General features: G+C 29.9%; 1 protein-coding gene and 2 long non-coding RNA genes across 6 annotated transcripts; all 3 read right to left on the minus strand.

The window, feature by feature from the left end:
- Nucleotides 1-420: 420 nt before the first annotated feature.
- LOC144842904 (ubiquitin-like) lies at nt 421-8,932 on the minus strand. Of its 4 annotated transcripts, none has more exons than XM_078699500.1 (7): nt 5,171-5,305; nt 4,740-4,888; nt 3,294-4,479; nt 2,607-3,111; nt 2,109-2,324; nt 956-1,636; nt 421-694 (listed from the first exon to the last, which is right to left on the minus strand). In XM_078699500.1, exon 3 carries the CDS (start codon nt 4,106-4,108, stop codon nt 3,644-3,646), a length of 465 nt encoding a protein of 154 aa, XP_078555626.1. In that variant the 5' UTR covers nt 4,109-4,479; nt 4,740-4,888; nt 5,171-5,305; the 3' UTR covers nt 421-694; nt 956-1,636; nt 2,109-2,324; nt 2,607-3,111; nt 3,294-3,643. The 4 variants fall into 4 exon arrangements, with proteins under 4 accessions (XP_078555626.1, XP_078555628.1, XP_078555627.1 ...); XM_078699502.1 differs by having other exon boundaries at nt 2,109-2,337; XM_078699501.1 differs by lacking the exons at nt 4,740-4,888; nt 5,171-5,305 and adding an exon at nt 8,916-8,932.
- LOC144842909 (uncharacterized) lies at nt 6,632-8,414 on the minus strand. The gene is made up of 3 exons (XR_013612193.1): nt 8,336-8,414; nt 7,864-8,094; nt 6,632-7,232 (listed from the first exon to the last, which is right to left on the minus strand). It is a non-coding gene; the product is annotated as an uncharacterized LOC144842909 (long non-coding RNA).
- Nucleotides 8,933-12,965: 4,033 nt separating the features above from the next.
- Nucleotides 12,966-14,390, minus strand: LOC144843135 (uncharacterized). Its single transcript, XR_013612228.1, has 2 exons — nt 14,298-14,390; nt 12,966-13,580 (listed from the first exon to the last, which is right to left on the minus strand). It is a non-coding gene; the product is annotated as an uncharacterized LOC144843135 (long non-coding RNA).
- Between the last annotated feature and the right edge of the window lie 4,206 nt (nt 14,391-18,596).

An 18,596-nucleotide genomic window follows, 5' to 3' on the forward strand; every position in this document is an offset into this window, starting at 1 on the left:
TATAATTACGTATTTATGGTTCACAATGTAGAAATAACGAGTTTTAAGAATACTTAATTACGCAATATTAAATTATATGATAAATAGAAAAATACAATAAATTAAAAAGAAAAATCCTATATAAAGATGAGGACCCTACCATAAGGAATGAAGGGTCAATTATCAAGTATCAAGTACCAACAACAGTGAATAAAAGTCAACATAATTAAACCAGTGTAACTTATCTTATTTTTTTTTAATTAAAAGAATGAAAGTAAGCACAGTATTAATACCATGGTAATATCGTATGTTTTACTTAATTATTAATATAAATATCATATAGGACATATGTATAACTAATTTAACAAAAGATTGAGTAATGTTCATCTCTATCATCATTATATAGCATAATGCGATAACGAAAACATTGTCAATTTTCTCATGTCATAATTTGCAGTTTTGAATCATTTCTGTTAACTATCCTCCGTGTACTCGTAGAACTAAGTGGATTGTTGCTTGCATTCCCATTCGAATGCCGAGAAAAGCCATGGTGTCCCCGTCGTTTAACTGACTACCACCGTACAATAGTCGTTGATTTTCTACGGCAACCCCAAATCTCCGGTATATCATATCTTTTAGTCCCATTACATCTGTATCAGGATATACGTCAAATAGTATAGTTTGACCTTGAAGATTTTTCACAAATATCTGAAAACTAAGTTCAACAAAATTTAATAGAAATTTATGAGTATGATTTTAAGACATTTGGGATTGGGTGAGTAGTTCAAATCTAGTATTGTTAGAGACACTAATCATAGAAGCTTAAAGCAAAGGAACCGGTGACTGATATTTTACATTTTTTTCTTTTGCTTAATTTATTGTCTTAAAAAAATTAATAAAATCTGTATAATTATGATTAGTTTGTCTAGCTAACAGCTGTTTACATTATGTTTTTACTAGGCCTATGTAGACTTACCCATTTCTTCGGTTTGCACCAGGTTGATCCCTGAAAGCCATATTGTTAAAATATTTCTCTTTAACTATATATAGATTATGTTGTTCAGCAAGTGAATTGTACACACTAATGACAATTATATTTCAAAAGATCTTTTTATAGTATGGTATTATGATAATTGACGTACACAGAGAACGCGTAGTAATACGAAAAAACCCAAAATAAATAACGTGTCATAACGTGGACCAGTGAGGTATATATCATTGTATTTTTATTAGATATCAATACTGTGTTTGCACTTTTATTAATTTGAGGAAAGATGATCAACAACATTGCATAAATGGATCAAGTGAAAATACATTTTCTCAGATATAAAACATATTTTCCAGAAGAAAATGATAATGTACAATAGTAAAAAATGACTACAGTATGATACACTGACCAAATTTGAAGACGACTGTCACAAATTCCATGAAACAAAAATGAATTAATACACAGACGATAAGTTATGAGAATTGTATTGTGATATACTGTAGTATTTATTCAAAGGCATTTAAGGTATTTGATTAAGTAACATTATTATTAAATACAGTCATGAATGTGTATAACATTTTTATATTTTTTCGTTGGTTTTTCTTTAAAAGATGAATTGGTACTTGCTAAGCAGGAATGTTGTTTCGTGCACTTTCCCAAAGTGAAATCCTGAAAATTAAAAAAATTATGAATTATGATAAATACATTTTTGTCTTCCAACTAAAATTTAAGTTTGTCTGTTCCTCGTGACTAGTTGATCGAAATTACCTGATACAAAGCAGGAGGGCAAATTGATAGAACGACATAATATGATTCGAGATCTTTTAGTTTAGATACAAATAATATGTGTGTGAACTTTAGCCTCACCTTTATATGTACTACTGAAAATGAGGAGTGATATTCAGCTTAAATATCTTAATATAGGTCTAGACTAAATAAAAAAAACACAAATAATGACACAGATGACATTTAATAATCCAACGCTTATGTGTGAGGAACTTATACTATTTAAGTATATCAATAATTATATAGCAATTATGATATAATATATTATAGCAATAAGTTGTTTATGATATGGCGCAACGTGTTTAGTGTAAACCCATTCGTTATAATTATATAATCTTAGATAGATTATACTTACGTTATTTTTAATCTCGTAAGAGAATTGTGCTACTTTCATTGGTCAATACCGTACCATGCCAATGTTTTATCATTGCTTAACTGTACACCATTGTAAGTTAATTCTGTTGTTACTCTGCATCTATCATATATCATGTCTTTAAGTTCTCTTACTGTAGTTCGTGGGAAAACATCAAATATGTATTCGGTTCCATCGATTGTAACAGTTATATGAAATCTAGTTTAAATATCTGAAATTAGTATAACGTAATGCAATATATATTTTTTTAAGCTTTAAGGACACTACTATTAGGAAATTTGCTGAATGCACTTATACTAGGTTCACACTAGAAACGCAACACAAGTACGTAACGCAACGTAAGTGATTTGCCAATCACAAGCGATGGATTATTCGAACTGTCGCTGTCAATGAAGTAAACTCACTTTCGTTGCATCTACGTACTTGCGTTGTGTCTCTAGTCAAAACCACGCTTTAAAGCCATATTTTACGTGCACTTACCCATCAATTTGATTTGGACCTGGTTCATCAGCCATATTTTGATATCAAATAGTATTCCTGGTGTATAGATAGATTCCCGTTTCCAAAGAAACTCAATTGTATTTTTTGTTACATAAATGATCCTTATAGTCTCCTTTTAATGACACACAACGCGGAGTAATACAATGCAAACAGACATATGCTTAGTTTGATAATGTTTGGTAAAGCACGGAGGGTAAAGCAGTGTACTTTAAAATATTCAATAAATAAACGTTGATATAAACTGAATGTTTACTCTTTTACAGTAAATAATAAAAAAGAGTATGCATTTGTTGAAAAAATAGCCCAGATAGTAGTGTCTTGAATCCTCTAGATGTACATGACGTGGCGAAAACATAAATTATAGCGTTATCCTTTTTGTTTTTAAAAAACAAATTTGGTCAGTAAAGTTATAATAATAGCAATAATTATGAGGACGACGAAGGTACCACAACACCATTTTAAACGTGTTTTGTTGACCAAGTTGCTGAATAAATAAATACAAATAATATACAATTAGAATTCTGAAACATATATATTTTGAAATGTGTGTACTCCATTACATTAAGTAACCTGGTAATGGTGTATGTTGGCGTGACGTAGGCCTAAGCATAGTTAAAACTAGTTATCTATTATTATTATTTATTACAAGCAACGTTTGTAACTTACTTAGGACTTGGTTCGAATCTATTCATCTTCTGAATAGTAGCTTTTCTCTGTAATTATTGATATATATGAAGGATATACTAAACCGTACGAGCAATGGTTTGTGTAGTTTAGCTATGTCATTGGTAACAGTGAGAGTATTGGTAGAATACATTTGCGCATTGATATTCCACTGTCGGCGATGTACCGATGACGTTTACAAACATTGTTATGATCGTCAATATGCCTCTACATCATTACTGTTATGGACTGTAATGTTATTTATTTCATTACTATCATCATTACGATATGTAATATAGACGCCATCGTCATCACCACCATAATATACATACTATATTGTCATTGCCATATTTCTATTCAGTGCAGCAACCACCATCACCAACATCATCGCCGTCGCCGCCGCCCCCGCCGTCGTCATTATTATCATCGTCATCGACATTATTATCATCGTCATCGACATTATTATCATCGACATTATTATCATCATTATTAACATCATTATTATCATTATTATTATTATCATCATCATTATTATTATCATCATTATTATCATCATCATTGTCATCATTATCATCATCATTATCATCATCATCACCGTCATCGTAATCGTCATTGTCATCGTCGTCGTCGTCATCGTCATCATCATCGTCATTATTATCATTATCATCATCAACATTATCATCATTATCATCATCATTATCATTATCATCATCATTATCATCATCATTATCATCATTATCATCATCATCATTATCATCATTATCATCATCATCATTATCATCATCATCATTATCATAAGTATTAACGCTACATTGCATAGAAATAAATTGTAGAAATGTACATATTAGCTAACCTTTTTTTATTGACCTACAGTATTTCGAAAGATGATATTGTTATTTATTATACATTCTTTATATTTTAGAGGTTTTGATTTTTTTCAAAAATGTGTATAATTATATTATTCTGTTTCCATTTATGATTAGTATGTGTTGGTGCAACCGACTCTGATCAAGCTATTTATTGTTGAAAGATTAAAAATAAAAACATGATTGGTTTTTTTCATTGATATTCTATAAAATTATGCCCTATTTATAATTTGTGTACCCTTGTGGTTTGTCCAAATGAGGAGTCTGTTCTTCCAGATATTACGTTGTTTGTGTACGCTCCATAGTTAAATAATTACGATTTCCTAAAATTAAAAAGATACTCAATAATAGGTCTTGATATTTACTTTATGTAGAATGTAGCGTGTGGGTAATATTTGAATAAGGTAGAATTTGAATAGGTTTTATGTTAGGGTTGGTTGAGCACCACTAGTGTCAACGAGTGTTTAATGGCCAAGTGTACAAAAGTCCACTTATTTATAAAAAGGTGATAATACTGCATGTATTTGTTTCATAGTTAAGGTCTCTCAAAAAATCACAAAATAGTAGTTTTAGATGTACATACCTTGACGTAAGCGCACATACTAATGTTTTCTTTGTAAAAACTAAACAATGACAGAAATGAAATATCCGAGAACACCAAACCAACATAATAATACGAAAATGATGAAGGTAATAGCAAGACATTCCTTACATGTGCATTTTTTCAAAATACTGCATAAATAGAGATATATACTGATTAGTCAACATATTATATAATACTATTAGTCAATATCATAAAAACATCACATCCTTGCATAAAGGTATTTATTGATATACGTATATATTATATATATCTAGGATTCTATATTATTTGATCGCTTAAGCTCATATCTTATCTGGTAACTTTTCTATAATTCTATATCTTTGTGTGACGTACACATAATTAAAAGTAGTCACGGTAATTTTTATATTTTCAGTAGATTACAGTTTATAGTAACGATTGTTGTAACTCACTTAGCACTTGGTTGAAATATTCCTTGATTACTCATCTTCGGATTGTATATTCTCAAAAGAAGCGAAAAATAAGATGTTTTTGCAGCGAATTACAATCGTCGATATAATTTATACATTTGAATTGTGTAGGCTATTTACTACCAATGGTACAATTGACGTTTTCCAGTAAGCAATTGGATGCATTTGCTTGAATGCATTTGCGCATTGATATTTCATTCAGAGAGAGATATCAAAATATATAGTATAATACATGTAGTAGGCCTGCAACATGTAAATGTAATGACTTTGTTATTGGTTGTTTGTAGTCAGTGTAAACAGCATCATTTCAGTTTTAACGATAAATACAGTTCTTGAAAAAACAAATTATGACAAACGATTTCATGAAACAAGGTTTTTTTAGCAGCAGTCTACTTTTAAGAGCTTACAAAGTGTCAAACTTAATATACCGGAAATATTTGAGAATGCTTTATTTGCAAATAAATTAAATACTAAAAAGGTATTTGCGTTTAACTAATTAATTCATAATTTTAATTCCCCATCTTAGTAGAAATTCTGGAAAGGATTATGACGATCATGGTAAAAAAACAACTTACCATGTTATGTAACTTACTTAGCGCAAGGTTGGTCCCTACATTGGCAACTCATTTTTATAATCTCAATAGACTTAGAAGAAAAACGTAAGATATTTTCCTTATAGTAACTGTCAGTCGTTGATATGAGCAATATTTATTTTGTGTATATTATGCATTGGTACATACTGTTTTTGAAGTAAACAATTGGACGAGTTGCTTGAATGCATTTGCGCATTGATATTTCATTCTGAGACATGAACTGAATAGTACAAGGTAATTTATGATTGGTCTTAAAATACCCTTTTGTCAGGGAATCTTTCTTGTTCGATTTTGTCAAGCAGCTCAAAACGTTTTCATCCCATGATGTATATGCCTAATACTTATTTAATTCGTTGAAAACGAAGTCGAACCATTAGTTAGGTTTTTAAGAAAATGTACTATTTCAATGTTTCAATCAGTTTCTTTGTCAAGTTTTATGCAATACATTTTCCTCGTATTGTAAATGTGTATCCCGTTGTCTTTCTGGGCTAGTACAAGATAGATTCATTTTTGTGTTTGTCTGCCTCTCCTGTATCATAAAATGCAACTTTCCATCGTCATCTTTTTTAAATAGCTAAATATTACATAAGAAAAGAGAATCATGTATTTTAAAACTCTAATATTTATTTAGTGGAATAATACAAATTATAGAATGATACTTAACAATTTGCTATACAAAAATCCATAATTACCTTTAATAGTTTAGAATTGTAATAACTATATATACCAATGGCTAAATATTTTATAATAACAATCATACAAAATAAAATAAAATGATTTCTCTATAAAGTTGATATTAAGGTTTTAGAGATCTAAGAGAAAATGTCTTACTATAAGTTAACAACCAAATATTATTCAAGGTAGAAAACAACTTTAGAAGTCTCAGGTATATATATACACAAATTCAACATATAAATTACTCTGTATAACTTATCTTCATTTTTTAGTTTGAAAACAATTGTGAACATATTTATAACAGAAGAAATCTATCATTGTAAAACATATTTAGTTGTTTAGTTAAATAATAAAAATATCAGATATGTATAACTTATTTCGCAAAAGATGTTTTAACAGCAAAATAATGTGATAATGAAGAAATTTCTGTTGCGAAATATCTGCGATCATTTACTCCAAAATTTATTTTTATATATGTAGTTTTGATTCAGTAAATATTCAGTCAAACTGTATACTAAAAAAATAATCATTGATGAGTTTATCCTCCGCATACCCGTAGAGCCACTTGGATTGTTGCCGGCATTCCCTTTCTAATGTGACAGCGTTCCATGGTGTGCTCGTCCCTTAACTGTTTACTTTGGTACAATAGTCGTTGAGATTCTACAGGATAGCCAAATTTGTCGCGTATAGCAGCTTTAAGTTGTAGTACAGTTGTATCGGGATAAACGTAAACAAGTGTACTACTTCCTTCAAGATTTTTTACAGATATTTGAAACCTAAAGTTAAAATGAAAAATTGAAATATCAATCATTAATTCTGTTTGGTACATTAATTATAGAAGATAATAAGGAAAAACGATATCTGTTAATCAGAAATTAATTTTTTAAATAGCTAACTTATTGTCCGACTTAATCGATGACGGTGTTTATTGTTAGTGTTGCTATATCAGCCATTTATCTATACTATAATTTATACAGACAAGAATGAGATTCCATTTGTATCATGCCTGTGTAGACTCACCTATTTTTTTTATTTGCACTTGGTTCAAACCGATCAGCCATGGTATTTCTATTATATTAAATATTCCTTTTTTAACTATAGCTGGATTTCCGTTTGATAAGAAAGTAAATGAAAATAATGTGTATATCATTTTATATATGGTATATTGAGTCATAGCGCGCAGTAATATAATGTAAACAGTAATTCTTTAATGAAATTGGTGTAAGCAGTAAATTAGAATGTAAATTGCATCCAATAGTGGTTTAATTATTACAACTGTATTAATAGCCGGCAGTAGTTATTTATTTATTTTACTATTTATCTTACAAATTATTTATCTTATATATAGATGTATTACAAAAATGTTTCTTATTCGGATTAACCTGTGCTTAATTATTATCTACTTACACTTTATCTATTCTCGTAAATTCATATGAATTGTGCTAATTTGTTGGTCCAATATTGTAGTCTTCCAATGTTTTATCTTTATCGGTAAGTTCTTCCTTCCTGTATTTTAAAATTCTATCTTCTCCTAATCGATCAAATATCATTGTTTTAAGTTCTCCTATTGTTGTTCCTGGATAAACTTCAAATAACTCGGTAAGTCCATTAACATCGACAACAACAGGTAGCTGAAAACTAATTTCATTTAAACTAAAATTACTAAAATTATCATCTTTCTATTATTATTATTTCAGATTTAGAAAGACCTAACAAAATATTTAACCTGTCAATTTCTTAATTTTCTATAAATATTTTCCATTATTGCCGGATCAAGTGAGTGAATGTAGATTTTACTAAATATAGTATGATATTTAATGTCTAACAAATTGCGCATAATAGTTATACTAGATACAGATTTCATTAAGTACTTACTTACCTACGTATTTCATTAGGACTTGGTTCAAAACGACTAGCCATATTTTATTATTATTATTATTGTTATTTTTGGACTATATTGATTCCGTTTGCTCCAAAAGAGTAAATTCATTTATTGTTAAATGCTCTGTTATATCCGCTGTATATTGACATACAGCGCGTAGTAATATAATGCATACGAGCATAGTGTTATAACAAGGTTGATTAAGCACTGGAGGTGAATTTGTGGGTGAGTGTACAGTTTTAGTATAGGGCCTACAGAATAACAGCAACAGTAAATAATCACAATGGTTTATGCAGTTTCAAGCACCTTACTGTATCTAGATTTCTCCAGTATCATAGGAAAATTTGGTAATACATCACATGTGAAAGGTGTTTAACATGTATCCCCTAGTGTCATATAACCCCTACCCTTAACTAACCTTACATGATACAGGCACCACTGTGATACATATGGGATGCTTTATAACTAATATTCTTATGATACTGGACAAATAGTGTAGTATGTGGAGATACAGCACTGAGAATGGGGTAAGATATAGTTTATTGAATCACCAAATATTAATTCTATATGTACATACCTTGACGCGACGTAAGCGTATACAAATGGTTTCTTTATTAAGAACTACTGGCAATGATGATAACAACAATCAGAAGAACTGCAACGACAACGACGACGGCAATAGCAAGACATGTACAACGTGGGTGCTTTCTCTTAAAACTGCATAGAGATATATACTATTAGTCAATATCATAAAACACATCACTTTTCATCATGACATTCTATGTATAAGTGTATAGGTATAAGTTATTGAAACTGATAATTTAAATTTAGGCTTTCTCGGATAGTATCTTAATTGATCACATAAGTAAACTTTAACCTAATAATTGTTCCGTGATTATCTTTGTGTGATGTACACAAAATAAAAAATAAAAGTATTTTAATATATTTAGTAGAAGAGTTATTCTAACTGTAACTTACTTAGCACATGGTTGAAATATATCTTGATCACTCATCTTCAGATTGTATATTCTCAAAAGAAGCGAAAAAATTAAGATTCTTTTCTGCAGTGAATCACAATCGTCGATATACTATATGACTATTATATTATTTGTGGAGGCTATTTAATGCCAATGGTACAATTGACATATAAATAGACACTTTTCCAGAAAGCAATTGGGTGAATTTGCTTGAATGCATTTGCGCATTGATATTTCTTTTTTATTTCTGAGAGAGATATCAAAATAGTATATAGAGTATAATACACGTAGTACAACGATTGTTTCCTATTTGTTGATCCTCTTAGTTTTATGTTGGAAATAGAGGACTTATATGACTTAACAATGTATAGAAAAGGTCAGATCACTTATTTGAAAGTATTGTAAAATACGCCTACAATATTATGATTATTTGAGTTGTTTAACTAGTGTTTTTGGAGTCAATTTTAGCATTTACTATAGTTATCGTATTCTTTTATCGTCTGCAGCAATACTCACCTTTTACAGGATGATCTGTGTTACGTCATTCTATCGATTGATAATCGTATCATGATCATATCGTCAAATTGGTTAGTGTAAAAGACAAGTCAAGTTATTAAAGTTTAAAGCTATTCTGCTGCAATGATGCAATGTTGCTCTGTCGAGGTTATGAAAAACATATATTTTCTATAGAGATGTTGATTTATGACTTTCTTTAAACTAGCAGATAACTGTGTTCGTCTTCGTCTTCTTTCACAATATCTTAAAATACTCTGTTTGTAGTTTATATTGATAGACGTGATCAATGTTAACAGTATATTTTTTTCTACAGCTCACTATGTCGGTCGGTCGGTTGGTCGGTAAACACTAACTTGAGCACGCGACTGCAGCCATGTATATGGCCTTGTTATTTTGAATGCTTAAAAAAGACACAAGACACGATTTCATGAAGCAAGGTTTAATTATCAGCAATATTCTAAGAACTAACACAGTGTCAACACTTTACCAGAAGTTGCTACAATGATTTTGTAAATAAATGACATAGTAAAAGAATATCTGTAGGGTACTTAATCATTTATATATTCTTCAATAGAATAGAAATGGAGTAGGAATAGAAACATGAACCAAGTTTAAGCTATGTCAAAATTAATACATTAACATACGATAAATAGATTTATTTAAATGTAGAAATGGTATTTAAAGTAGGAGATTGTAAAAAAAAAACTCTTGAAAATCATGCTATAAAGTCAAACCCAATGAACTCTAAGCGTTAGCGTAGTAAAAAGACCATAGCGTTAAAATTGTGAATTTAACAACTAATTAACTAAAACTACGCATAGAGGGACACATATGCGCAGCCTCAAAGTCCCAAGACCATGGTTTATCAAGGTGAATCAAGGTATATCAAGGTGCATCAAGGTATATCATGGTACACCATGGTTTATCAAGGTACATCAAGGTATATCAAGGTGCATCAAGGTATATCAAGGTGCATCAAGGTATATCAAGGTACACCATGGTGTATCAAGGTGCATCAAGGTATATTAAGGTAGTTAAGTATAAGTATACTATTTGAACGATGATACAAGGATTAATAAATATTTTCAATCACAATTGCTTAAAAAATTAAGCATCAAAGCGCTTAACCACCCCCCCCCCCCCAAAAAAAACCCCCCATTGTACATGCATATGCCTAAGCAATCTGTAGTAGACCAGTATATTTAAAAGCAAACAATGATATAATGGATACATAACTAGTTACATCAATATGTGCAGTACATGATACCTATCAAATATGAAGACAAGGTGAACTAAAAAGGCAAAATTACAGGAACATTATTATTATTTTATATCGGTCGTTGATAGCGCCGAAAATATGACGTCTGCCAAAGTCAACAAAATGCAATGGAATACAATTGTTTAAATTATGCCATTTCCAAATCTATGTTAATTAAGTAAGAATTACGAGGCTAACCACAACTATTACTTAAAGATATATTGTCCCCGGAAAAAATAATTCTGAATTTGCCATTTTAATGGCATATTTAATCTAATTTAAAGCAAAAAATAGTCGAATTGGCTGCCAGCCAATTGATTTTTGGTTGAATTTAACCATTTATTTTGACGTTTTATAAGTGAAAACATTATTTGTTTTTCGTTTTTTTTCTATGAAAGTGATTAAATATATTAAAACTAAAAAATAACCTATTTAAAGTCTGATTGTATTAATGTTCATTTTTGCAATGCATCTTTAGGTAACATAATTCATAAACAATAAGTAGGTATTTAAATCAATATTATTACAACATCTACATTTTACGTACTATTCTGTCCGTTTTAAGATAGTCTTTAAAATTGCCATTTAGAAAAGTGTTATCTATTGTTGTTGTAGTTTAAATATTGTAGTTACAAATGGTAACTAGAGCATTGAAGTCCCATATTTGCCTTTCAGTGAATTGATGAATCTTCCATTACTATTACAAGTTACATACACGTAGTGTTGACTGCCGAGCCATTACGATTAACGACATTCCTAATTCCCTGACAGACGATAACGTGGGTGATCCACAACCAATACGGCTCGCCGCATCTTGGGCATCTGATGTTAAAAAGCAAAGGACAATCATGTAGTAACGTTTATATACATCTTAACGTAATATATCAGATATTTGTCTTACAGACAACAAAACTAGGGAAAAACTAAATTAATTTAACAACAGTTAAATACAAAAAAATGTTGTTTGTATTTCTTCTATTAAGGTGGTAATATAAGTTTAAATAAGTGCTACAACGTATACAATCTTATAATATGCCCTCCACTGATTTAATTTAGTTTATTTCATTTAAATCGAACTGAAATAATAATATTACGAGTAAATATTTCATAAACAGTTTTAGATAAAGTATAATATAACTGAAACATTCACATTCTTGATGAAATTCAAATTCTTGATGAAATTAGTCAAATGTATAAGCACTATCCTTACTACTTATTTTAATATTCATCTACGTCTCTTGATCTTCAGTAACGGTATTATTTAAACGGTAACGAATATAGAACCTTTTAACCCGTAAAAATATCGTTGACTGACAGAAATATTACTGCTAAATATTTATTTATTTATTTTATTTAAAGCATATTTAATGAGGGTGATCCATCCAGCAATATATTAGGCATATAATTCATTACTTTACCTTTAGTGATGATTATTATCTTACCTTCTATTTCGCACTGGTTCGTCAGCCATTTTCCAGATTAATATCGTTTAAGTGTATTTACTGTTTCAGAAGTTCGTTTGTGAACCGTTTTGAGAGAGAGGGGGAGAGAGAAATTTTGCCTTGCTTTATAGCTTGTCGCGTAATAATATCGTATTTATGAAATTAGTATCTCAATGCAATATTGATCAATTTTTCATGCATGGATGATAAATAAAGATAAATTAAAGAAACTCCGAAGTTTATTGACAGTATAAGTATCTCTATCTGTAGTTTCCATTTTCTTAAATCTAAACTTATATTTAGAGTTAATATTGTTAAATTAATAATTCTGTTATTGACTTTCGGAAACGGTTCTATCTTTTTATTTATCTCGGTTAGCTTCCTGATGAACTTAAATGTAGTGTTCTTTATCTGTATGAATTTCAACAACAATGTTCACCTTTTTACTTTTTTATTAAATCAACTGTATTTTTTCACTTCTCACAGTACACCAAAAAATAAACGCCTTCCCCAAATAAACACCCCCCACCATCTAAAAACCTTCTTGAACAATAAACTATCGACTAAATACGGTAGTACAAGACAACATTCATGTTTGTGTTTGTCTGCCTCCCCTGTCTAAAAAAACGGTGTTGCCTTATCGTGAATATATTCACATGACGTTTGTAAAAAGTAATTAGTCCAAACAAAATCCATATTCATTACAAATGTGAAGTATTTAGCTGTAAGTATCTTGACAACAATAACACATATCAGTCGGTCCTATGACGTAGTTTTGAAATGAAGTTCAGGAACAACATTGCTTATTGTTGAGTGCCGTGTCATCATAATGTATTGAGTTCGTATCTAAGTTCATCCTTTCAGTGTGTTTAGGCAGGAATATTTTGTGAAGAGTGAGATTCAGGTTTAGGCTATCTTCAACCCATGTAGCGTACCATACAATGTACAACCTTCGGGTTTATTTTTTGAGATTTTTTGTTTGTTTACATTTTGCTTCGTGTGCAGCTAGGTTCTTTACAAGTATGGATCTGCCACAATGTCTGCATTTCCTGTACAAAATTAAAAACATTATTAACGCTTTTACAGAAACGACAAAACTGAAATATATGTATAAAAACGTTTTTGAAATTTTCAAAATATGCATTGTAGAAAAAATTAAAAATAACTTTTCACAGAAAAACCTAAATCTAAATTAAACATAGTTGTGGGAAAGGAAAATAAATTTCATTTTTTTATAGTATTTTTATGTTAACAATTTAAGTTTGATATTAATAGCGGGTTATTATTTCGGGAAATGATAATAGATAATACATTATTATTGGTAAAATTTATAAGAACCCTCTTGCAACTTTTATTATTTATTTTCGTCTTAAAATCCGCAGTAACGGTTTATAAGTACATTTCGGACTTTTAAATAATGATTTTATTATTCCAGACCCAAAATTGAATCGTTTAGATGCAGCTTTAATTATCTGACTGTCAAATATTTGTCTACTGAGTTCCATAGACTTATTTAAACTTAAATTCAGAGATGCTAATAGTGATTTTATTATATTATTATTATTATCTTGTTTCTCATGTTTTTAAACTGTTTTATATGTATTTTACTTAAATTGATAGAGGACCCCTTAATATCAGTTCTTTTTTTAATGAAGACCTGCACAGGTAATCCTCTTTAAAGATGGTTAATACAAATAAAATAAATAAATAAAACAAAATAAAATAATATTGCAAATATAAATAATTCTTTATAATTATTTTCTTACCTTTTTTCATTTGGAGATGGCTGGTCTATGTCAGCCATATTTCCAGGTTAAGGTAGTCTACTTTAAGCGTATTTATCAGCGCTGATGACTATGAATAGTTTGGTTTTAAATTATAAAATATGTGTTTTATAGTTACGCGGAATGATATTTAATGATACATGATGTAAGTCACTCCTCTCGTAAGCGGATACCTACGATTACGGGCACTCATCCAAAGCAAATTTGTTCCTCCTATTTAATCGGTGTATTTGGTACTCTCATATTTTTTTTGGACATTTTTTATATAATGTAACTCCTGTAAGTTGACAATACAAATCAATTTCTGTACGAATAATGACATATCATATTATTGAACTTAAATTACTTAAAATAATGAATGAAAAGTTATAAATTAATTAAAATTCCTGGAGAGTTAGCCACCGTAGTTAGAGTACCGAAAGGTTAAACTGTAATTTTATTAAACTCACTGTATGTAAATGGTCACTTTTGCATTCTTCTTGGATTTAATAACAATACCATAATTTCATTTATAACGTCGATAAATTAAAGATTATTTCTATGATGTTCACATTATTATTTGTTAAGATTAACAAATTTATTTTAAACATTAACACCTTTTAAACATTTAGGAGGTGCTTATAGGTCATTGGTATAGTATATATTGTGAGGGCGTTTCATGTGAAGACTGCATTTTAACGGCTCTAGATTTTGAAGTTATTCTTATTATTGATTTTGTCAGAATCTTTATTTATTATTTTCTTTACTTTATGGAACAATAGCGTCGAACTGAACACTAATGTTATCAAATCTATGTTTCGCGGTACATCTGAGATAGATAAGGTAGGTATCCAAGGCGGAGATTTGTACCGAAGTTTTTGCATTGTGCTCGCCTATGTCAGAATTAACCATAATTTATATATAGATTGTAATCGAACATCAATAATGTTTTTACCATTTAACTAATTTTAACTGGTTTGTAGTTTGTTTAAATAACGCACAATTGTAACGGTACTGTATACTAAGTGTTGACAACCTTTAACAAATCCTAATTATAGCTTTGCTAAAGACGTTTCCGTCCAGAAGTTTATAAAGATAAAGTGAATAAGTTCAACCGTCTTATTCCATTAATAGTTAGGGAAGACAGAAATGTCGTGCTTACGAAGCTGTTGTTTATGATTTTATTATTTATAAACTGTAATGCATAATTTCAAAATGTTGTGTGATTCGTGGTGGTAAATTTGTATTCAAATCAATTTAGCTTGGATTTGCTGAAGAATGGATTAAATCCCTAAAGACCAGTTTACATTTATAAATTATACAAAACTCCATTTATCGAATGTTATTTTATTGACATTATGCTATAACATTGTTATTTATGTTGTGATTCCTACTACATTATCATAGGGGGTCTGTACTGTCTTGGTTTACAAACTATATATGTGGAAGAAGGCAATATACATTACATAAACTATGCATACCACCGAGCCATACACAAATACAAATGATTACAAGTTGAAGAAAGATGCCTCCGTGTATTTACTATGCAGTAACCACTTTGGTGCAGATAGATTATTACATACCACAATGAATTATAATTTTTACTATGATGACATCTTTAAACATTTAAAAAATGATGCACTGTCAAACTATATACTTATCTTTTTAAAATTACAAAACAGCAACGTTTCATTGATGTTTGATATGGTCATAAATGTGGCATATGAACGGTTAGTGAGCAACTACAACAATTACTTCAATGGACATATTCATAAACAAGAAGTATTTATATGAAAAAAACCATTATATTATTACAATAACAACTCTCATTACTTACACCTCTGTCGAATTTTGTGATTTATAGAAAGTTTGTAATTCAGAGCATTTGTTTGTTCACTTTTTTCTTATACAATCTTGTAAGCCAATTAACTACTAGTAAACACAATAACCGGTTAATACAGTATCACTGTTTTGTAGGCACAATTTCAGATACTGTGGTAAATTAAATTGAGAAAAATTACAGTTAAAAATATCTAAAGAATTATTTTTTAAAAGACATGAATTGTACAAAGACGAGAGTCTACAGAAAATACCATTTTTACAAACATTGACACGAGAAAATTTAACATGAAGAAAGGGTTTACTACGAAGATTACGAACAGGAACATTAAAATAAAACAACGAAACAATATTACAATCAAACTTAGAAGTAAGACATTTATACAGGAAGTGCAAGTCCTGTCTTGCTCTCCTAGATGTCGGGGAAACAATAGGAGGCAGGTTGGCTGCTGGGCCGACAAAGCGCAAGAACTTGTTATGGGTCCGATCAATTCTGGAGGCTTGAGAAGCAGAGAGTGAGTTGTAAATAATTGAACAGAAATTGAAAGATGGTTGGACGAGGGAAAGATAAAGCGCACGTTTGGTGTATGGAGAAAAATGTTTGCAATTGCGCCACATCAGCCCAAGCAGCCTATTGGCCTTTCTAACAACATGATCAACGTGTGAAATAAATGTCAGTTTACGGTCGATGAAAATGCCGAGGTCCCGGTAAGAGTTTACACTTTCACTTTCTTTTTTTATTTTGTATATATTTATATAGGCTCATATTTTATAGTTTAGTTATTTTATTTTCAACCTGTTATTGGTGTTTTACACTGTTGGTTTGAAATAAATAATAAAAAAACATCATTTTGAGAAAAAATAGAACTGCAAATGATAGAAACCATTTGTAATGACTAAATGTGTAGTTAAGAAAAGTGCAAAATCAAGTACAGTACTCATACATTGAAGATAACAATTATCGTTTGCCTTCCAGTTTGTCCTTCATGTGCGTGTCTCTCACTTGATGGTAACTGATGAGAGCGAACCATTAGATATTGTTTGTATCCTACGCAGCATAAAATTTAAATATAAAAGAATACTAGTTTTTGCACCAAAGATCGTGCCACCACTTCCACCAATATGACCCGCCACACCTGCGGCATCTGAAAATTAAAGAATAATCTTTAGTAGTCTGTTCTATATTGAAAGGTAAATTAATAGATTTTCAATCCGTAAAGCTATCGTAGACTATATATACTATGACTTACCTCTGTAATGTTAGTAATGATTATTGTTCTTACCTTTTATTTGGCGATGGTTCGTCAGCCATTTTTTTTGGTTAAGCGTAAAAACCAAGTCAAGACGTTAGTTATTAAAGCTTTTGAAATAATATATCGGTAAGGTACGCAGTTTCTTTCGGTCAATTTTACTAGGTTGTCTAAATTGTCTTTTGAACGTGACGTATGTAACAGGTTACTTTATAAACGTGTTTCTCAGCACTATGATTATGAACCGTTTTTCACAAACATTTGTTCTTATTTATCATATAGTTGTTCGCGTAATAATATCATTTGTATGATACCGAAATAAGTCACTACTAACATAATACAATACCTATCAAATTTGCATTTATAAATTATAATAACAATAAGGATAAAACATGGTGCGGAAAAGAAATTCAGTTCAATAGATTGTTTTCTACACAACAGTAAAAGAAAATGTTAAAGTCTAATGTAAATTTTGGTACAATTGAGAAATATTTTCGAGTTGATTTATCTAGTAATCACTCTTTTAGGACAATATGTGTTTAATATTGAGTCAAATCGTTGGTTAAGCGTAAAAACCAAGTCAAGACGTTAGTTATTAAAGCTTTTGAAATAACATATCGGTAATATACCAGTTCCTCTCGGTAAATTTTACTAGGTTGTCTAAACTGTCTTTTGAACGTGACGAAGGTAAAAGGTTACTTTTTGCACATCAATCTTCAATATCTCTTACTCTATTTAATAAGAATTTCAATTAATCATTCTTAATGTAAAATATTAGTTTTAATAATTTAAAAAAAGACACATTATGACACAGATGTTTATTTAGCATAAGTCGTTTCCAGCATTCTACGTTACTTGAATGGAAGTCATTTTAGAGTGCATAAACATAATAATTTTATAATACGCATTGAGTGGGTCTCTCTTGCTGTCTATCGTAGCTATTTAGTACTTATATAATCAGCTCATATATTTTATATTTTTAAAACATTTTCTGTTGTGTTCCTTAATTTTTGAGGCACTGAATGACTTGTGACAGTATGGACATTCTAAAAAACAACCATATTAGAAGTATTAGTAGAATGTATAAAATATTTTAGAAATTGTAATTATGTAACTTTAAATGTCAGAAACAATCTTTATTGATGTTTATATCTCAGACACCCCACACAGAAGCAATAGAGAAAATGACCCGAGTCAAAACAAAAAGAATATA

This window comes from Antedon bifida, chromosome 5 (assembly GCF_963402885.1).
Source record: "Antedon bifida chromosome 5, ecAntBifi1.1, whole genome shotgun sequence".
NCBI classification, from domain to species: domain Eukaryota; kingdom Metazoa; phylum Echinodermata; class Crinoidea; order Comatulida; family Antedonidae; genus Antedon; species Antedon bifida.